This window comes from Saimiri boliviensis, chromosome 17, assembly GCF_048565385.1.
Source record: "Saimiri boliviensis isolate mSaiBol1 chromosome 17, mSaiBol1.pri, whole genome shotgun sequence".
Taxonomy (NCBI): domain Eukaryota; kingdom Metazoa; phylum Chordata; class Mammalia; order Primates; family Cebidae; genus Saimiri; species Saimiri boliviensis.
Window position 1 is genome coordinate 64010253 of NC_133465.1, and position 21252 is coordinate 64031504.

The following is a 21252-nucleotide window of genomic DNA, read 5'->3' on the forward strand; positions in this document are numbered from 1 at the left end:
CCTGCTGACCTGTGCCTCCTGCAGCTGGCGCTGGAGCAGCGCTGCCGGGAGCTGCGCGCACGGGGCCGGCGCCTGGAGGAGACGCTGCCGCGGCGCATCGGCTCGGAGGAGCAGCGCGAGGTGCTCAGCCTGCTGTGCCGCGTGCACGAGCTGGAGGTGGAGAACACCGAGATGCAGTCGCACGCGCTGCTCCGGGACGGCGCGCTCCGCCACCGCCGCGAGGCCGTGCGCCGCCTGGAGCAGCACCGCAGCCTCTGCGACGAGATCATCCAGGGCCAGCGGCAGATCATCGACGGTAGGGCCCGTGCCTCGCGCATCTGAGCCACCCGCGGGGGGCCCGCGGGCACGCGCTGAGCCCTGCCCCTCCCCCCTGCAGACTACAACCTGGCCGTCCCGCAGCGCCTGGAGGAGCTCTACGAAGTGTACCTGCGGGAGCTGGAGGAGGGCAGCCTGGAGCGGGCCACCATTATGGACCAACTGGCCTCCAGGGCCCTGCAGGTGGGTGGGCACCTGGGCGGCCTGAACACGGGCGCATGCGCAGGGGAGCGGCTGATGACCGAGGCAATGCCTGCAGGCAGCTGGAAGGGACAGGACCCGGCTGGCTGGCACCCCAGGGAGTTGACTTCCTTCCTTCTTACCACTCCCAAAGCCCTGTCGAGCCTAAGACTTCCATCTCTGGGTACTCATCTTCATCCCTTGTCCCCACTCAGGGTCTGAGGGTCAGGGCTGGCCATCTGAGATATCACAAATGGTTCCAGGTGCCCTCCTAGGAGACCAAGCCATCAGGCAGTGCCATTGGGGATGCCTAGCAGACCACAGCTTACCTCCGAGGACCCAAACACAAGCCCTCTGCTCTTCTGGGGCTCCCAGGCCATCTTACAGTCCTTGTCACCCTATGAGCCTTTGTTACTCTGTGCTAATCTGGTCCAGGACCAAATCTTCTAACTGTCACCCTGGCTCCCTCCTCCCCAGGACAGCTCCTTGCCCAAAATTACCCCAGCAGGAACCTCACTGACCCCGGATTCTGACCTGGAGAGTGTGAAGACACTGAGCTCTGATGCCCAGCAGAACAGCACCCTCCCTCCCCTCAGTGCGGAGAGGTGAGATGGGGGCCACCTGCCGCAGCCCCATCCTGTGTCCTGTTCCAGAGGCCAACCCAGACTAAGGCTAAATGGGAAACATGAGGCAGCAATGAGAGGGAGGAGGGGCCCGGAGCCGGAGCCAGGACTCCTGGGTTCTCTCTCCCTTCACACCAACAGCTTCTCCCCTGGGGTGGGGGTGGGACTTCGGTGAGAGAGCCTGGGTCTACAGCCACTTGTCTTCCTCTGCCAACTTCAGTGAAGGCCACCACGTGTTCAAGCCCGGTACTGGGGCCTGGCAGGCAAAAAGCTCCTCTGTGCCCACCGCACCTCCCATCCAGCTCGGCAGCCTGGTGACCCAGGAGGTGAGCTCTCAGTACCCCTGATGGCCCCACAAGATCCGCTGCAGGGGGTGCGGGACGTGGGGGTGGACAGCAGCAGTTGGGATGGAGCCTTTCCCAAAAGGCACCAGCCTGAAGCCCCGCTGTCTCTCCCAAGTGTGGCATGGGGTCCCTGCTGTGTTCCAGAGTTTCCTCCTCCCAATCACCCCATCCCACAGGCCCCCGCTCAGGACTGCCTGGGCAGCTGGAGCAACTCTTCGCCTGACAGCAACGAGAACCTGTCAGAGATTCCCTTGTCCCGCAAAGGTGTGTGTGCCCTCTGCTGCCCTGGCCACCCCACCTGGCCTTGTCTAAACTCTTCAGATCACCCAGCCCAGAGCCCTTTCCTGCCCTCTGCACTGCCAGGCACAATCGTGCATTGGGTGCTGCACATTCTGTAGGTCAGCACTGCCCCTGAGGATGAGTCCGTCAAGGACACTCAGAGAGATGGGGGCAAGACTGGAAATCAGAAAAGAGACATGTGGCATGGAGAATTGTGCCCTTCCCGCTCAGTAATCACTGTAATAGCAAATATTGATTCAGTCTCTACCCCCTGAATAATGTGGGTTGAACCCATTTTCTCGATCCTGGAAATAACCTGATGGCATTCGTCTTACCATCCCCCATTTACAAATGAAAGCGAGGCTCGGGAACCTGGCCCAAGTTTCCTACATAGCAAACCCCTGGTGGTGCTGGGTTTGAAACCCAGGCGGCCTGGCTCCTGCCCATGTCTGCCCTGTCAGAGGGGAGTGTTGAGAGGTGGCCTTGACCTCGGGTTGTGTGTTTCTTGTGTCCCGCTGCAGAGAGGAAGGAGATCCTGACTGGCACCAAGTTCATCTCGGTGAAGGCTGCCCGGCGGCGCTCGCGGGCTCTGGGCACCAGGGGGCGACCGCTGCTGGTGCCCGCGACAGAGCGCAGCAGCCTGTCCCTGCACTCTCTGAGCGAGGGTGATGACGCGCGGCCACCAGGCCCGCTGGCCTGCAAGCGTCCACCAAGCCCCACGCTGCAGCACGCTGCCAGTGAGGACAACCTTTCCAGCAGCACGGGCGAGGCCCCGTCCCGGGCAGTCGGGCATCATGGGGATGGCCCCGGGCCCTGGCTGCGTGGCCAGAAGAAAAGCCTGGGCAAGAAAAGGGAGGACTCAGTGGAGGCAAAAAGAAGGAAGCGGAGGTCTCGATCCTTTGAGGTCACTGGGCAAGGGGTGAGTCAGGGCACAGGGGCAGGTGTCTAGGCACCCCCATAGCAGCTGAGGGCCCAAAGGCTGGGCTTCTCCAGAGGCTCTGGGGCATCTCTAGCCTACAGCACTACGAGAGGCACCACCCTCCACAGAGCCTCTGTCCCCAGCCTGGCATAGAAGCTGGGACAGATCCTGCTAGCAGATCCCTGTGCTGCTCTCCGCCTCACCCCATTGTTCAACCATCACAGCTCTCTCGTCCCAAGACACACCTCCTGGGGCCTCATCAGGCGGAACGCACCTCGGACCACAGGATGCCAGCGTGCAGGCACCCAGCCCCTGGCCTCTGGCATCTGGGAAAGGTCACACTACCTTTGGCCAAAGTCAGACTCCCTCCAAGCCAGAACATGGGTCAGTATCAGCAAGGAAGGGAGGAAGGGGGGAGGCCTCTGCCAGCCCAGGGAGCAGAGAAGACAAGTTGCCCTCCCTGCGCCTCTGGCTACCCCTTGTTGGAAGTGTGGTTCTAGCAGAATACTCATGGGACTGGCATCTTGGGGCTGTGCCCCTAGAGAGTTCAAGGCCGCTGGGCGATGGAGGAGGAGTCGGGGACGCGTTCCGAAACCACCCATCCCACCCCTTTCCCTGTTGCAGGCCCAGGAGACTCCTCACCCCTGGCTGCTCCCCCCAATCCAGCTGGTGGTTCTCGACGGGCTACCCGTGGGCCTCGCCTGCCCCATGGCTCAAGCACCCATGGCAAAGATGGATGCTCCCGGCATAACTGAGGGGCCCTGCCTGGAACCGGCTCTCTCGCCTCCCAAGACTGAATGGGGGCTAGCAGGGCATGGGAGGTGGCGGCTGGGCAGATGGGGATGGCCAGGAAGATGGGCACGAGCTCAGGATCTCAGCAGGCCGGGGCTCCTGAGACCCAGGAACTGGGGTGTCTGTCCAACCCTCCCATGCTTTCAGCGCCACCGGGGAAAAGAGATGAGGCCAGGGGACATGCTCAGGAAGGCTGGGCTCCCCGGCCTCCCAGCCCTGGACAGAATGCTATTGCCAAAACCCAGCACACACCTGAGGCCACCCTCGGCCTTGGAAATGGGGGAAAGCAGCTGGCAGTGAGAAGGGGCTCCTGGCCCCCGTCTGGTGCACAGACATCCTGGATGGTTGGGAGGTGCCGATAGGCACTTCACATATGGCAGTTGGGGATGTGGGTGGGGAGGGAATCTGGTTTTGTTACTTGGCAGTGGCTTTTTCTCCCCCTTCCTTTTTAACAATAAAATCCTGTTTGGGCCTTGATGATTGTGTTGGAAACTCGGCCTTGTCTGGAATGTGGGGTGGTCACGACTGATGATGATTGAACCAGCTGGGCGCGGTGGCTCACGCCTGTAATCTCAGCACTTTGGGAGGCCAAGGCAGGTGGATCACAAGGTCAGGAGGTCGAGACCATCCTGGCTAACACTGTGAAACACCATCTCTACTAAAAATACAAAAAATTAGCCTGGCATGGTGGCAGGTGCCTATCATCCCAGCTACTTAGGAGACTGAGGCAGGAGAATCTCTTGAACCTGGGAGGTGGAGGTTGCAGTGAGCAGAGATCGCACCACTGCACTCCAGCCTGGACGACAGGACGCCATCCCCCGCCTCCCAGTCCCCATCTCCCCCTGGCTCACTCAATGTGCAGCACCACCCTACAAATACCTGGGGGAGAGGGTTTTTTCTCTAGATCTTAAGGCCTCTCCCCAGGGTGGGGCTAGCAAGGTCCGTTATGCCCCATCCCACAGGCCTTCACAGCTGCCCAGCCACCCTCCCAGGAGAGGTCAGGGTCTGGGGTGGCTCAGGTGCCAGAAAGCCTCACAACCCAGGGGTTGCCCCTCGAGGTCAGGGCTCAGAAACTGCCCAGCTAAGTCCTTCAGCTTCAAGGTGAGGAAACTCCCGCAAGGGGAACGGGGTGCTCCTCGACTCCCAGGCAGGTGGGTTGCTGTGACCACGTGGATGCTTTTACCTGCCCTAGTTCTGTGTCCGGGCTGGGGAAAAGCCCAACAAAGGGCAGTGAAGCCCCTAAACCCCCTGACTTGTGGGACCCCCCCCCAGGTGGTTTTTACCCAGAAACTGAGTGGTTCAATCATCCCCTTACCACTCCGAGCATCGGTTTATTCGGGACAGAGAACATTCCTTCAAGTCAGCTGGGAAATCAGCTCTTGAAACCAGCCATCTTGCCTACCACACCTCACCTGGACGCCACTCCAGCCCTAAGGCAGCCGCACCTGGCCATCCATGGGACCCGCACCTGGCCATCCAGGGGAGTAGCCTTGTCGTCACCTCCACGCTCGCCTCGCCCTTCCCAGACCCACAGGGACCACCTAAGCCAGGCCTTTATTCCCCGACCTCGAGGCTACTTGGGGGTCCGGATGAGGGTATGGTACACGGGTTTGACAATGAGGTGCAGGTGCAGGGCGTTCTCCACCAGGTACTCCGAGTTGCGCCGCTGCAGGTCGGCGTGAGCCAGGAAGTCGCCAGCCTCCTCGCTGCTCTGGTGGAAGCTGTAGGCGTGGCGGACCACCAGGCGGCCCTGCTGGCGCGCCCCCACCAGCACGGTCTTCTGGAAGCTTACGCCCGCCGCGTCGCCACCGCTGCTGGCCGGCGTCACCACCAGCCGCGGTCGGCCGTCCTCGGGGCGCGCGGCGGGCAGCGCTGTGCCCGCGGCATCGGCGTAAACAGGACGCAGGCTGACGGGCAGCCAGCGCGGCGAGAAGAGCACGTTCCAGGTGACCCGGCGGCCCGCGTCGTGGCCGCTCGGGCCCAGCTGCGTCTGGAAGCTGGTGCTGCGGTCGTCGCGGGCCGGGTTGTTGATGACCCACGGGGCGCCCCAGGCGGGCGCGAGGTAGTTGCGCGGCAGGAAGGCGCTGCCGTTGACGTCGAAGAACTTGGCGTAGTGCAGCGGCGACGCGGCGTGGAACTGGTAGGCCTGCAGCAGGAGGTCGGCCACCGCGGGGCCGTGGCGCGCCAGGGCGGCCGAGCGCGCCTGCAGCTGGAACAGCTGTGCCGGGGGGATCATCGGGTAGCGGATGGCTCGCAGCGCTCGCTCGGCCACAGCGGTGGTCGGCCGCGCGCGCCCCAGCCAGGCCTCCAGCGCGTGGAACAGCTCCAGCTCGTCCTGCAGCACCAGGTCCGAGCGCTGCAGGAGCTGCCACAGCAGCTCGGGGCTCACGGCGCCCCACTCGGCGCTGGCCGCCACGGCAGACAGGTTCCAAGCGAGGAACTGCAGGCAGCTCTCACGCAGGGCCTCGTCCCCGGTGCCCACGGCGTAGTGATACCAGCCCACCGCCGGGCCCACGCCGCCAGCCAGGTGCGCGCGCATGTAGTCGGCCACGCCGCGCTGCAGGGAGGCCACACCGTACTTGGTGGCCAGCCGGTGCAGGGGGATGGCCTGGGCCAGCAGAACGGTCAGCTCCCCGCAGTACAGGTACCTGCGGGAGAGACAGAGAGGTGGAGCGGGGTCAGGGTGGCACCCACCTTCCAATACAGCTTTTTCTGAGTCTACAGGGGACCCGGCCTGGAGCTGAAGCTTCATGGTCCGGGTGCAAACACAGTGGAAGCCCCACCCTGAGGCTTCCCGTGTTTTCCTTTCAAGGACCCTTCCAGGCCATTCTTACTCCACAGGCGCTTCTTTCCATTTCTGCGGTGATGGAGGAATTGCCGCACTGACTGTGCCTCTATTAGGCGAGCAGCTCTAGCCTGGAACAAAAGGGACGCGGCTCCTGCCACTGAGGTTTACAGTCTAGACAGGATCCGCGACCTGCCTCCTCCTTGCCGAGAGTGTGGGCAAGCCGCTTAACTTCAATGACCCTTAGGCTAATCAATGGTCTAGGAAAGAGGGGAGTGGCACACACCCCTCCGGGTCATTGTGACAACCCGGGGAGAATAAAGAATCTTGTTACAGGCCAGGTGGGAGTCCAGGTGGCTCACACCTGGAATCCCAGCACTTTGGACACCCAAGATGAGAGGATGAGGATTGCTTGAGGCCAGGAGTTCAAGACTAGGTTGGGCAACATAGCAAGACCCTATCTCTACAAAAGAAAGAAAGAAAGAAAGAAAAAGTTAAAACATTAGTTATGCGTGGTGGTGCATACTTGTAGTCCCAGCTGCTTGGGAGACTGAGGTGGGAAGATAGCTTCAGCCCAGGTGTTCAAGGCTGTGGTGAGCTATGATCATCACGCTACTACACTCCAGCCTTTTTTTTTTTTTTTTTTTTTTTTTTTTTGAGATGAGGTCTCCCTGTGTTGTCCACATTGGTCACAAACTCCTGGACTTGAGCAGTCCTCCCACCTTGGCCTCCCAAAGTGCTGGGATTACAGGTGTCCACCCCGTTTCTTTTTTACAGCCTCACCTTTCCTTTTCCTCTCCCTCTGTTGATCATCACTTTTGCGGACCATCTCTCCCTCTCACTTCATCTGCCGCCGTCCCCCTGCTTACTCTTCCTGGGCCAGTCCCCACTGGCACACGGCACTGCACTTGCCTTTATGGGAGCGTGGCAGCCACTGCCAGCCATCTTCCCCAGCATCCTTTTCTCCCCTTTCCCCTGCCTGATTGCCTCTGGGAATTAAAGACTACATTTCCCAGGTTCCCTGATACTGGGCATGGTCATGTGACTCACTTCTGGTCCATGGGCACAGTAATGGGATTTGTGGGAAGGCTGGTTAAATGCAACTGATTCAGGGGAACGGGAAGACCTTTTGTGCCTTTCTGTCTTATCGCCCTTCCTGTTGCCTGGAACTTGGAAGCAATGTCTGGAATTCTGCAACCATCTCGTCTGAGCCGTTAGAACAGAGTCACTTTCTTAGACACTAGTGTGAATGGCATGCCCTGTGCAACACCCTGGCAGGAGGCAGGAAGTGGAGAGAGCGGCTAACTTTTCAGCTCCCTAGCCCTGTGGTTCCAAACTCGGCCAAACACCAAAACCACAAGGATGCTTTAAAATAAAATAATAAAATAAAAATTCCTCTATAGTAGAACATTCAGGAAAATTAAAAGTTAATAAATAAAATACAATAAAAAATGATTGCTGACCCTAACCCTATGCCTGAAACTGACTGTCTAGGTTGGGGCCCATGAAACTGTAGTTTTTTTGTTTGTTTTTGCTTGTTTTGTTTTTAAGACAGAGTCTCATTCTGTCGCCCGGAGTGCAGTGGCAGGATCTCAGCTCACTGCAGACTCTGCCTCCGGGATTCAAGCGATTCTCCTGCCTTAGCCTCCCAAATAGCTGGGATCACAGTCGAGCTCCACCATACCCAGCTAATTTCCTATATTTTTAGTAGAGACTGAGTTTTACTATGTTGACCAGGCTGGTCTCGAACTCCTGACCTCAAGTGATCTGCCCGCCTTGGCCTCCCAAAATGCTGGGATTGCAAGTGTGAGCCACCGTGCCTGGCCCCAAAATGCTAATTTTGTATTTTTAGTAGAGACGGGGTTTCTCCATGTTGGTCAGCCTGGTTTTGAACTCCCAACCTCAGGTGATCCGGCCCTCAGCCTCCAAAAGTGCTGGAATTACAGATGTATGCCACCACACCCACCCCAAAACTGTAGTTTTACAAAGCTCTCCCATGGCGGTGTTTGGAAACAGCTCTGAGGGGGGTTACCAGGAACTGGAAGTGACATCAAACTTCACAGATGACGTGGACAAAGACAGGGAGCCATGTGGTGGAAGAAGGGATGCGGGGGGCACTGTCATCCCAGTGATGTCCAGGGAAATGGACCTCACAAGCTCTAAGGGCCTGGGCTTCCTTCACCCTGTAGGTGGAGCCTCCCCCGGTATTCCCCATCCCCACCTGATGAACTTGTCGAAGACAGCAGCGCAGTCCCTGGGCTCCTGCAGTGCCGCCTCACTCTGGTTACTCAGCAGCTCCCGGAACAGCTCGCTGTGCAGGCCCAGCAGCAGACGGTGGGCGTGGAAGACCCGGACCTCGTCAGTGCCTGTAGCCTGCACCCGCAGAACCACGTCGCTGGCGTTGCCCTGTCGCAGCAGCTCCTGCAAGCGCTGGAGCACCACCTGGGAGTGGTTGATGGAGGTGCCAGCCGCCTCTCCACCAACATCGGCCCTCTGGGCTGCAGCAGGAAGGAATGCAGCTGCCTGAGAAGGCACCCAGGCCCAGGGCCTCAGTCGGGGGAGCAGAGGGACCAGCCAGAGACACAGGATGTGAGCAGAGGGCAAGGGGGGCCTAGGCAGGCTGTGTGCGCACACCATGCCCATGAGGTGCGTGGATGCGTCTGGGCACAAACACAGCCCAGGTGGGAAGGTCATGCTGATGCAAAGCCCAAGAGGAGGCTCTTGGAAGGGGTGATTCAGGCGGGAGAGGTTGTGCTCAGGTTTGGGACACCATGTCCGGACCTCATCTGCATGCTGCTAGACCCCCAGGCAAGGGTTGAGGAAACTCGTGGTCCCACCTTTCTTACCTCTTAAAGAATTGTCCGTCTAATCCCTTGGAGCAGTAGTCAGAAGTGGTGCATTCACTAACAAATATTTATTGAGCACTTACTATCTGCTAGACATTCTCCTAGCAGCTTGGGAGATGGCAGTGGACAGAGCAAGCCAAGTTCTTATGCTCATAAAAGCAAAATGGACATATCAGACAGGTGAGGTGCGCACAATAAGCATGCCAGTTTTAAAGCAGCCAGGCAGGGACCAGTGTCAAGGTGAGGATCCAGCCCTGCAAAGGCCCTCCGAGGGAATGGGCTTGGTGTGCTGGGAGCAGAGAGAGGGTTAGGGAGGCCAGTGCAGTGGCGGGGGGACGGGGGCAGGTGTGAGACGAGGCTGCAGGTGTGGAAGGGAAGCTGTTCTCTAGGCCCAGCCCTGCCCTCTTGGGTCCTCATTCGAGACAGAAGCCCACTTTCTGTGGGTGGCCAGCAGGGGACAGGAGAAAGTGCGAGGGCCAGCTGGTGCTGGATTGGGACTCCCCAGGGAACAGAGCTTCGAGGCTGTCCGGGCCGGCCCTTCTCTCCTGCTCCAGGGGTTCCCTGACAGTCAGATGGGGCTGTGCACTCCATTACAGAAACTGTCAGCAGCCTTCCCCAGCTGAGAACAGCGAGGGGAGCCTTGCAGAGCGAAGCAAGCAAGGGCCCGACAGCAGCAGAGGGGCCGGGCCACACACGCATGCACAGCACAGGCAGGCCCGCGGGACACACGGGAGAGACGGCTCACACAGGAGCAGAGCCATCTGTGCGTGAGAGACGGGGGCCAAGGGAGAAAGGGAGGGTGAGAGAGAAGTGGGTGGTGCGTTTCCCAGCCCTGCCTCCCCCAGCTGTCACTCCGAAGGGCCTGAATGCTGATGGCGTCCCTATTCAGCCTCTGCCCAGGACAATGGGCAATGGAGGGTCCTCCTGTCCTTAAGACTCTGCCTGCCTGCCCGGCCCCTCCTTCCTTCAGAGACGAGTCCGTGGAGCTGTCCGGTCCACCCGGTGCTCTCCCGGCAGCTGGACACCGCCCCCTCCCGGCCGGCCGCATGCAGCCAGTGCTGGACATCCCGCAGCTCCACCCTGCCCGCACCTGGCCCACTGCGCGCTCACCTGCACGGGTGACCAGGCCCACCAAGGTCAGCATGGCCCAGAAGCTGCCCCAGGACCCAGGCTTGGAGTAGCCTATCCTAGGCATCTTTGTGCTCTGCCCCTAAGTCCACTGGAGGGACGGTGAAGCCCAGACCACTCCGCTCACATCCCTCTTCCTTATATAGGATCCAGCACAAGGGGACGGCACCCTCTTCCTGCCTGGCCTCCCTCCCCCCACTCAGCCTCCTCCATGGATTGGTGGAAACTGGCCCCAGCTGTTGCCCAGGCAACCACTTAAGCCAGAGAGTGGCAGCCCCAGGGGCTATTGTGCTGCCCGTGGGCCCCCAAGGGGAACAGATCCGGAGCCGTCCTCCCCCGGTCTCCGTACCACCCAGCAGGGCTAGCCGTGCTTCTCCCTGGAAAGTTTCAGGCTCTCTGAAGAATAGGCGAGGGGCTCCAGGGCCATGGGCAGCCACTGGCCCTAGGGTCCCCAGTTCCCTCCCCCAACCCCGGGCCTCGGCCCTGGCACAGAGCGCACTTGGCAGCCTCATGGCTGGAGTACCATGGTGAGCCGGCTGCAAAGGAAGGGCCTAGGAGAGGGAAGGCTGCTGAGGCTCCCACCCCTCCCCCACTGCCATGTTGGGGGGAGCAGCTCCTCAGAGAGAAGCTCAGGGGTCTCCCAAATAGGGGCCCATAGGTAGCTGGTGTCAGTTTCATATTCTTTGGTGTGCTGTGGGAGGGCCGGCAGGAAAGCTCTGTGGGGACTGTGACTGTCACCTACCCCAGGGGCAAGCAGAGTCACAGTGGCAGGGCTGGGCATGGAGCAGATGCACCACTGCCTGTGGGTGGGGCTGGCCACCCTCCAGTTCTGAGCTCCAGCCAGCCAAGGGTGCTCGCTGTCTGCCCCGCTACTTCCTGGCTTCAATTCTCCTTCCCCAGGTGGCCTCAAGTCTCTGGGTTCACCTCCTTGGAAGGCTTCTTTTACCAGCTTCTGTCTAATTTCCAACTCTAACTTTTCCTTTCCCAGAGTTCCAAGGAGGCATGCCGCTGACCTACTGTCTCACTCCCACTATAGGGAAACTGAGGCAGGGGGCTAGATGCAGTCTCAGTTGGGTTAGCGCAGAGGAGTGCTCTTCTAAAAACCAAGGCAAGAGAGAGAGGAAAGTGAGGTCTGGAGCTCAGCAGAAGTAAGTGTGTGTGGGGTGTGTGTGTGTGTGTGTGTGTGTGTGTGTGTGTGTGTAGGGTGGCATGCTGTTGAGTCCTCACCTTTGCAGGGAGCCAGCAGGGTCTGCCCCAGCTCTTCATGGGAGGGACTTCTTTGAGCTTGACTAACTGAAGTGGGTAGCTCCCAAGGGCTCTGACTCTGAGGCAAGGCTCTGGGTTGGGGGTGAATTGAATCTTCCTCTCCCTGGCTCTCTGGATGCCAGGGACCAGCTCGATGCATTGATTTCTGCCTCTGGCTGGCACAGAGAGACCCAACAGCTCCACCTCCTCTCTGGAGCTGCAGAGAGAGCAGGAACTGGGTCTGGCATCGGCTTCGTCCGGGCTGGCAGAGTTGGAGCTCTCTCCAGCCCAGCGGAAACCCCTCCGGCTGCCCTGACTGTCATGCCTGGCTCCCCTCGTCCAAGTCCACTATCCCTTGCCCACTGGCTGCCCGCCTGCCCTTCCCATGGGCTGTGCCATGTCCTGGCTCAACCCAGTGAGTCTGAGTCTCCATGTAGCAGGCAGCCTGGGCCCTGAGGGCATCCCAGCTTCCAAGCACGGTGCCTTCAACAGGAATGCTATTGATAATAAGAGAACCCACTACTCAGAAAACTCGCCCGAAGACTGTCGCGATGTTTGTGCCTCTCAGCTCCAGCCTCCCTGAGCCTCTGCATCCATTCGCCATTCTTTGTTTTTTTGTTTGTTTGTTTGTTTTTCTAGAGGCACAGTCTCTCAGACATCAAGGCTAGAGTGCCGTGACATGATCATAGCTCACTGCAGCCTCAAGCCCCTAGGCTCAGGTGATCTTCCTGCCTCAGCCTCCCAAGAAGCTGGGACACAGGCAGTGCCACCACGCCCAGCTAATTTTGTATCAGTCATTTTTGAAGGGTGCCACCTACATTAGAATCTCCCATGCTTCACCGAGGAACCAGAATTTTCAGGGGCAGGGTCTGGCTGGCTGTATGTTCTACGTGCTTCCAGACGATGGTTATAAGCACCCCAAGACAGGCTCTACCTACTAGAGTTAGATTGGTGGCATTTCAAATGTGAAGGAAGCTGGGAGGCTTTGGATCATCAAGAAGACCCAGGAGAGTCACCTCTGACTCCCGGTCTCTGAGAGGCCCCACCTCCCATGGTTTCTAACCTCCCTTATCCCGGGCCCTCCTTGAATGATTTAGAAACTGGCTGTCCACAGTCATTCTCTGTTGTCATTTTCTTAGTCTGAGCATCGCTGGAGAGAGAGAGAGTGTGTGTGTGTGTGGTATGCATGTGCACATGTGTGTATGCAGTGTGTGTGTGCACATTTATGTGAATGTTGTGTGTGTACACGCATGTGCGTGGTGTGTATGCATGCCTATTTGTGGATACATGTGTGTGTGGTACGTGCCTGCATGTGGTGTGTGGGGAGTGTCCTGGGGAGGGAGAGAGAAAGCCAGGTATTCACCCTGAGCAGTTTTGTTTTTTGCGTGTGTGTGTGTGGTGGAGCCTCATTCTGTTGCCCAGGCTGATGTGCAGTGGCACCATCTCGGCTCACTGCAACCTCCGCCTTCTGGGTTCAAGCAATTCTCTGCCTCAGCCTCCTGGCCTCCTGTATAGCTGGGATTACAGGTGTGCGCCACTATGCCCGGCTAATTTTTGTATTTTCAGTAGAGATGGGGTTTCACTGTGTTGGCCAGGCTGATCTTGAACTCCTGACTTTAAGTGATCCTCCTGCCTCGGCTTCCCAAAGTGCTGAGATTACAGACATGGGCCACTGTGCTTGGCCACATCTTTGAGAGGATCTGCAGCACTGCATTCTTTTTTTTTTTTTTTTTTTTTTTCTTTCTTTTTTTAGCCCTGTGGATCTGGGAGCTCCATAATTCCTCAAAGACAAGTCTGATGAGTTCACAAGCCAGCACCATCCTAGAGAGGAGTGTTACTTCCCACCCCAGACGGGGATGTTTCTAGGCTAAGCCATGTGTCTCAGGCCTCGTGGCCAGGAACCGCAGAGGCAGGATTTATTTTTCAAGTTCTAAGTTCCGCTTGACTTTTCTTTTTTCTGACTTGAGGTCTCATTCTTTCGCACAGGCTGGAGTGTGGCGGCACTTTTCATAGCTCACTGCAGCCTCAAATTCCTGGGCTCAAGCAATCCTCCAGCCTTAGCCTCCCAAGTAGCTGGGACCACAGGTGTGAACCCCTGCACCTGGCTACTTGACTTTTCTTTCCACAACCCCAAGCTGTCTTTTTGGGAAGGTTTTTCAGTTGTGATAAATGATCCCTTTGGATGAGGACTCTCTTGTACTGTAAAAGCAACAGAAAACTCTTGCAAGCTTGGGGCCAAATTAAGAGTTTCTGAATCGGCAAAGGAAGTGATGAGACATTGCACTTCGATAACACCTCAGAGGGGTGGGCTCCAGGTGCCCACAGCCCGGCCTCTACCTGGCACCCTCCCTTGCATCCCCAGTGCCTCTTGCCCTCACTTAGGGTTCCATGAGTCACTGGATCACTTGGATTGGGGACAGGGAATCATGGATTTAAGTTCCATGCACCACGTATTCAGGGGAGCACATAAAGGTAAATAAGAGGCCAGGTGTGGTGGCTCATGCCTGTAATCCCAGCACTTTGGGAAGCCGAGGCGGTGGATCACTTGAGGTCAGGAGTTCAAGCTCAGCCTGGGCAACATAATGAAACCCTCATCTCTACTAACAATACAAAAATTAGCCAGGCGTGGTGGCAGGTGACTGTAATCCCAGCTACTTGGGAGGCTGAGGCAGGAAAATTGCTTGAACCCAGGAAGTGGAGGTTGCAGTGAGCTGAGACTGCACCCCTGCACTCCAACCTGGGTAACGGAGCGAGATTATCTCAAAAAAACAAACAGAAAAATAAGAAGGAATCCTTGGCCAGGCACTGTGGTGTGGTGGCATAAACCTGTAGTGCCAGCTACTCGGGAGGCTGACGAGGGAGGATCGCTCAAGCCTGGGAGTTTGAGGCTGCAGTGAGCTATGATTACACCACTGCACCACAGCCTGGGTGACAGAGTGAGACTCAGTCTCATACCAAAAATGAAAGGACTCTTCCCCTCCTAGCTGGCCAGCCACAAGTGACCCTTCTGCCCACACCCAACAGCAGCAGGCTGAGCCAGGAGTTTGGAAAACACTGGCCAGAGATCTCAGAGAGGTTCCCCGTGTGTGGCTGGTGTCATCCCTGTCATCTTTCCCTGAAGTGACTCACACCCTGCAGGATGCTCCCCCTGAAGCCAGGCTGTCCTGGCACGGGCACCTCCACTGTCCTGCTCAGCACCCTTCAGTCACACTCTTCCCCATCTGAGTGTCATCCATCTGACCCCTGGCTGCCATTTCCCCGAAACCTGAGCTTACAGGAGCCTCTCCCTCTGCAGGAGGGAGTGAAAAGCGAACAGCTCGAAGGAAGAAACGAACCTGAGTTCAAATTCCAATGCCATACACAGCTCTGTGACCTTAGCTGAGCTGCTCAGCTTCTCTGATCCTGGGGCTCCTCTTGTGTGAAATGAAGGGAACTAGAGTTTCCTTGTAGAACAGCTGTGAGGATGAAAAGTGTGGCGATGGGGAAATGAATGACCCACCTGGTGCTCATGCCTGGTAGCTGTGGCTGGACTGAAGACTTGAGACCAAACGGTCCAGGTGTGTGGCTGTGTCTTCACAAAATCTTTCACCTTGCCCAGGCTGGCTCAGAGGTATCAGCCTTAGTGGATAGAATCCCTTCCACCGTGGGCTAGCAACCTACCCTGGCCACTGATACCGCACCATGTAGGAAAGAATCAACGCCAATAGGAAGAGGGTCTCTTGGCCAGGCATGGTGGTTCACGCCTGTAATCCCAGTACTTTGGGAGGCTGAGGTGGGCGGATCACCTGAGGTCATGAGTTCGAGACCAACCTGATCAACATGGCGAAACCCCATCTCTACCAAAAATACAAAATTAGCTGGGCATGGTGGCACATGCCTGTAATCCCAGCTACTTGAGAGGCTGAGGCAGGAGAATGGCTTGAACTCGGGAGGCCGAGGTTGTAGTGAGCCAAGATCGTGCCATTGCACTCCAGCCTGGGCAACAAGGAGTGCCTCTCACCTCTGTACAGGGTGTGTGCTGGCTGATGACATGGCTATCTGCTGCTGCCACTGAGCTGCACATTTCCAGGCTTCACCGCTTGAACCAGGGATCCCAGCGTCACTGGCGATGATCATTATGACATTGCCCGTGGGTGCAAAGGAGTCAGCAGGACCATGCTTCCCTGCAGGGCATCACTGCTATCCTGGGTATGGAAGCATGTACTGAGGAAGACAAATCCATGGCGTTGCATGCACAGAAAAGCCGGCATGCTTGTCTCAGCCATTCCAAGGGCTGAGGTCTTCACAGGTCACACGGGGCAGCTGGGACCTCCGAAGAACATCCAGGGACTCCAGCAGTTTCTGCCAGGTGGATCCAGCTGTCTCCAGAACAGGCCTTCCATGGGTAGGATGCTAAGCTGCTGGAAGGACATGCATGGAGCATCGCGTTAGAAACGTAGCCCCCCTCCTGCCTCTCTCCCTCTCCTCACTCCGAATCCAGGGAGCTCTAGTTTCCCACGTAGCCTGTGCGAGAGCCGTGGCTGAAACCATTGTGCTCTGTTTGAAGAATACTTAAGGTTTCCAATCAAATGTACGTCCCTCAGAAAAACAAAGTCAGCTGGGCATGATGGCTCACACCTGTAATCCCAGCACTTTGGGCGGCCAAGGCACAAGGAGTACTTGAAACCTGGGGTTCCAGACTAGCGTTGGCCACACAGTGAGACCCCAACTCTCTCTATAGCTATACATAAAATAAAAATTTTAAAACACAGTATAGGGACAGGGTAGGTACTCAATAAATGTTGGCGGGACCCCTCCTTGTCCCCCTCATCTGCGGCAGCTCCTTAAAGAGAGGTCCTGCCTCCTCTCACCCCTAGCCTCCTGCTGCAAGGAGGTGGTGGCCTTGGGCGTCATCTGTGCTACTTGCCCTTTCTGGGGCTGGGGTCCCAGCTCTCCACCAGAGGACCTGTCCTGAGCAGGCAGCCTCCTCTCCAGTGTCACTGTGCCGCCACCCAGGGCGCCTGGCCAAACCATGGGGCTTTCAGGCTTGCAGGGTCAGGATGTGGCCACCAGGGGGCAGCAGGGCATCAGCTGTGAGTATCCCAGTGGGCCTTGGCGTCGGGAGTGCCAGGCTCACAGGTGGGATCTAACTCCCAAAGCCGGGAAAGTCCCTATATTCCCCGCCATATTTTCTGCCGCATTCCCAGAGAACAGGCCGTGGGAGGTGACTCCAGGGGGCCTGAACCCTCCTTCAGAGGCCATCCACCGGGCGTCCATGTTCTGGGTGCCCACTTGCGGGCTGCTCTGGCCACTCCTTCACTAGGGCGGGGGAGCCATTCTGGCCTCTTCTGAGTGCTTGCCATCACTGGCTGGTATTTATTTGCCAGGGATCAATATTCCTGAAGGATGGTCCATTTCACCAGGACCAGGAAAACAACAGCTTGTGGGGCCACAGTTTCCCAGCACCCGATGCTAGCAGCCTGGTCTGGCTGCTCCCAGAGGCGGCCCCACCCCGTGCATGGCTGCCTGCCCTCCTGCCCCTGGTGGCAGCCTCCACCTCCGCCACATGGCCGCTGCAGGACTGACCCCTGTGCACCTGGCCCCCTAGGCCTCTTGGGATCATAGCCCTGTCTTCAGCAGCCTCACCCCTCCTACCTGGCACTGTGCCCCTAACTCCTCACGCGGCGTCGGGATCCTTCTCTCTTCCCTGACAGTGTGAATGCCTCTCAGTCTGGAGGCTCATAGAGTCAGGACCCCAAGTCCTCAGCCCAGGGTGTGATCCCAGCTGAGCCCAGGCCAGCTCACTGAGTGCCCCGAGGTGGGAGGCAGCCCCCCAGAAGCCCCATCCTGCCATCCTGCCTCTTCTCCTCGCTTCCTGCTCCCCCAGGCATAGACAGACCTATGAACCCCATGCCACCTTCAGCCCATCTCTCCAGAAGCTGAAGCCTCCCGCCCAGCCTGACCCCTTCCCCTCCCCCTGCCTCTGCACCTTAGGGGACCCCGGTTTGTTCCAGCAGCATCTCCTCTAGCTCCTTTCGCGGTGCCCCCGCCCACCGATTCCTTCCTCCTCCTCCCCTCGCCCCGCCCCCTGCACTAACAGGCTCAGTGTCTCGGGAAGGACCGTGGAGTGGAGCAAACAACCACTTAGAGGGCGGAGGGGCGAGGGGTGCAGCTGACAGGCAGCTGCGGGGACCCCCCAGGAGAAGCCACAGGTGACCCAGGACTCAGGGCCCCGGAGCATGGGGCTTATGGGACAACACACAGGTAAGGCATCCTGCAATGGGGTGAGCTGGGAGGCAGTAAGGTAGAAAGGCGGGAGGGAGCAGGCGGCAGGTTAGCGACCTAGAGCGTGAAGAGGGGCGGCCGAAGCTGACAGTGAATGAGCAGTGAGCCCCCAGCTTCAGCAGGAAACCAGCAGCTGGAGTTCACCCTGAAAGAGATTTGCAGTGTGGTTTCAGGGGAACAGGGGCCAGAGCCTGTGGACTGCGCTCATCCTAGACCAGCCACCTTAGCCCTGTGGACTCAGTTTCCCCATCTGTAGACCTGGGCCATTCCAGCTTCAGTGGTGCTCGCCTCTGAAGAGGGTCTCTTTAGCTTAGAAAAGAGGGCCCTAGCAACAGTCTCCTTAGTGAGGACAGCTGTTGAGTGGAGCTGTGCAGCCCTGGGGACTCCACTGTGGACCTCCCAGATAGGTCCCGGTGCGTGGCTGGCGTCACCTGGGTCGGAATTGCCAGGATGCTGATTACAAGCTGCCGCAGCCTGATTCAGACCCTCCGGCTCAACCCGCCTGGAGGAGGCCCAGGAGCCTGCGTCTCCACAAGAGCCCCGTGATCCTGTTTCAGAGCCCGTGCTCTGCAGGGTGAGGACCCCCTGGGGGGCAGTGGCCTCTGTGGCAGCAGGCTGTGCTACCAGGGACCTCCTATCAATGCGGGACCAGGCCACTGAAGAAGTGGGGTGAGGTGGGGTGGGGGTGAGGGTGGTCTTGTCAAGAATTCTCACAGCAACAGACATTGTACTCGGCTGGGTCTGACTAGAGGGTCTGCACAGAGCAGGGTGACGAGAAAGACCCCAGGTCAGGGCAGGGCTGCTGCCCAGCCAGGTTAGAAATAGACCAGAGGCAGAGACCCTCTCCTGGGCAACCCACTCTCTCAGCATGAGGAAGCCTTTTCTCTTTCTGCTTTTTTTGTCTATTAAACTTTCTGCTCCTAAAAAAAAAAAAAAGAAAGAAAAAAGAAAAGAAAAACAAGGAGACCACAGGCTCTGACTGTGCCCATCTACCCCTCCTAGCTGGCCAGCCGCGAGTGACCCTGCTGCCCACACCCAATGGCAGTGGGCTGAGCCAGGAGTTTGAAAGCCACTGGCCAGAGATACCAGAGAGGTCCCCATGTGTGGCTGGCGTCATCCCCGTCATCTACTACAGTGTCCTGCTGGGGCTGGGGCTGCCTGGTGAGTGGGGAGCTGGGGTCTGGGGACTTGGGCTTGGCCAGAAATAGGGATACTCCTTCAGTGGGTGCCAGTCCTCTGTGCTGACCCTTGAGGCCCTGGATCGTAGACCCCTGGTCTTTCCTTGCCATGAGGGTGTTCTGGGTCACTGGAGGGGAATAAAAGTGAGGCACTAGGATTGGGGGTGCTCACAGCTAAACCCAAGGTTTCCCCAGCACTGAGCACTCTCCTAGGTAATGAAATTCACATAGGAACTGACTCGGCTCAGTACAAAGCTCCCTGCGTTGCCCATGCCTTCAGAGAGCAGAGCTTGCGGCGGAGGTAGGTGTGTGGATACAGGAGGATGGGTGGCCTCAGCCCTGGGGATTTCCCCAAGTCAGATCGCTAAACCCATGTGCCTGTGTTCAGGGACACTTCCATTCTGGTGGAAACAAAACCTCAAAAGGACTTGGAGGGCAATGCCATAGGACAGGTGGCTTTATTTTTTTTTTTCTTTATTTTTTTTGAGATGGAGTCTCACTCTGTCACCCAGGCTGGAGTGCAGTGGCATAATCTCTGCTCACTGCAGCCTCCACTTCCCAGGTTCAAGTGATTCCCCTGCCTCGACCTCCTGAGTAGCTGGGATTACAGATGTGTGCCACCACACCCAGCTAATTTTCCTATTTTTTAATAGAGATGAGGTTTCACCATGTTGGCCAGGCTGGTCTCAAACTCCTGACCTCAGGTGATCCGCCTGCCTTAGCCTCCCAAAGTGCTGGAATTACAGGTGTGAGCCACCGCACGCGGTCAGGACAGGTGGCTTCTGAGGACACCCTGCCATGTGTACTTACCTGTGTGTAACAGGGGTGCAGTCAGTGGCCTGCAGTGGAGGGACAGGGCACAGCTGGCCTGGATTGCCTTATGGGCGAAGTGGGGTTTCAGAAGGATCTGGAAGGATGAAAAAGAAAAGCCAGCACAGCTTGCACACACACAGGTGGGGAGGGGCAACAGTGACACCCTGGAGCTCTCTTCTGATGCCTGTGCCTCTCCCCCCCGACCTCGCTGCCGTCAGTCAGCCTCCTGACCACAGTGGCCCTGGCCCGCCTTGCCACCAGGACCAGGAAGCCCTCCTACTACTACCTTCTGGCACTCACGGCCTCAGATATCATCACCCAGGTGGTCATCGTGTTCGCAGGCTTTCTCCTGCAGGGAGCTGTGCTGGCCCGCCAGGTGCCCCAGGCTGTGGTGCGCACGGCCAACATCCTGGAGTTTGCTGCCAACCACGCCTCGGTCTGGATCGCCATCCTGCTCACAGTTGACCGCTACAGCGCCCTGTGCCACCCCTTGCACCACCGGGCCGCCTCGTCCCCAGGCCGTACCCGCCGGGCCATTGCTGCTGTCCTCAGTGCTGCCCTGTTGACGGGCATCCCCTTCTACTGGTGGCTGGATGTGTGGAGAGATGCCGACCCACCCAGCACGATGGACGAGGTCCTCAAGTGGGCTCACTGCCTCACTGTCTATTTCATCCCCTGTGGCGTGTTCCTGGTCACCAACTCAGCCATCATCCACCGGCTACGGAGGACGGGCCAACCGCGGGTAGGCAAGAGCACAGCCATCCTCCTGGGCGTCACCACACTGTTCACCCTCCTGTGGGCACCCCGGGTCTCCGTCATGCTCTACCACATGTACGTGGCCCCTGTCCACCGGGACTGGAGGGTCCACCTGGCCTTGGACGTGGCCAACATGGTGGCCATGCTCAACACAGCAGTCAACTTTGGCCTCTACTGCTTTGTCAGCAAGACTTTCCGGGCCACTGTCCGACAGGTCATCCAGGATGCCTACCTGCCATGCACTTTGGCGTCACAGCCCGAGGGCATGGCAGTGAAGCCAGTGATGGAGCCTCCAGGACTCCCCAAAGGGGCAGAAGTGTAGAGGGGGGGGCCCAGCTGGGGAGCTCAGGGTGGTTCATAGCCACATGTACTGGCACCTTTGAAGTTGTGCCCAAAAAATGTTTATCAACACACTGCTTTCCTTGGGTGGGGGTGGAGGCCCCTCCTTTGGGTGTGGCTCCCAGGTAGGAGGACAATTTAGCCAACTCTTACATTTGCTTCACCAGCGATCCCTATTTCCTGAGAAGATGAAAGGGCTCTGCCCGGCACAGGCTAATAGCATCAGTGCTGTGGGCATTCCTCTGCAAGGGGCATTTTGCCTGGCTCGTCATGAATGCTAGATTAATGTTGGTTGAATGGATGGAAAAATGGACAGATGGATGGATGGACAGACGAATGCATGAACAGACAGATGGACTGACAGACAGACTGATGGATGTTAGAGTGGATAGACAGACGGATGGATGACGGATGGACAGACAGATAGATGGACAGACGCATGGATG

The 21252-nt window shown here is 58.1% G+C and overlaps 3 protein-coding genes across 3 annotated transcripts in view; 2 read left to right on the forward strand and 1 right to left on the reverse strand.

Annotated features, from left to right (window-relative positions):
* KIF19 (kinesin family member 19) overlaps positions 1 to 3929 on the forward strand; it is a 28883-nt gene extending 24954 nt beyond the window's left edge. The window contains exons 13-20 of the mRNA XM_003931770.4: positions 25 to 295; positions 377 to 498; positions 973 to 1100; positions 1339 to 1444; positions 1639 to 1726; positions 2263 to 2660; positions 2885 to 3044; positions 3285 to 3929. Of these exons, the coding sequence (XP_003931819.3) occupies positions 25 to 295; positions 377 to 498; positions 973 to 1100; positions 1339 to 1444; positions 1639 to 1726; positions 2263 to 2660; positions 2885 to 3044; positions 3285 to 3415 (1404 nt within the window). The 3' untranslated portion in view covers positions 3416 to 3929. The remainder of the gene's footprint in view (positions 1 to 24; positions 296 to 376; positions 499 to 972; positions 1101 to 1338; positions 1445 to 1638; positions 1727 to 2262; positions 2661 to 2884; positions 3045 to 3284) is intronic.
* An 834-nt stretch (positions 3930 to 4763) lies between these two features.
* Positions 4764 to 10327, reverse strand: BTBD17 (BTB domain containing 17). Its single transcript, XM_039476806.1, has 3 exons — positions 10194 to 10327; positions 8459 to 8735; positions 4764 to 6100 (listed from the first exon to the last, which is right to left on the reverse strand). The coding sequence occupies exons 1-3, from the start codon at positions 10276 to 10278 to the stop codon at positions 5026 to 5028; spliced, it is 1437 nt and encodes a 478-aa protein (XP_039332740.1). The 5' UTR covers positions 10279 to 10327; the 3' UTR covers positions 4764 to 5025.
* A 5237-nt stretch (positions 10328 to 15564) lies between these two features.
* Positions 15565 to 20789, forward strand: GPR142 (G protein-coupled receptor 142). The gene is made up of 4 exons (XM_039476807.1): positions 15565 to 15804; positions 17536 to 17699; positions 18723 to 18881; positions 19930 to 20789. Exons 2-4 carry the CDS (start codon positions 17675 to 17677, stop codon positions 20787 to 20789), a joined length of 1044 nt encoding a protein of 347 aa, XP_039332741.1. The 5' UTR covers positions 15565 to 15804; positions 17536 to 17674.
* The last annotated feature ends 463 nt before the right edge of the window (positions 20790 to 21252 follow it).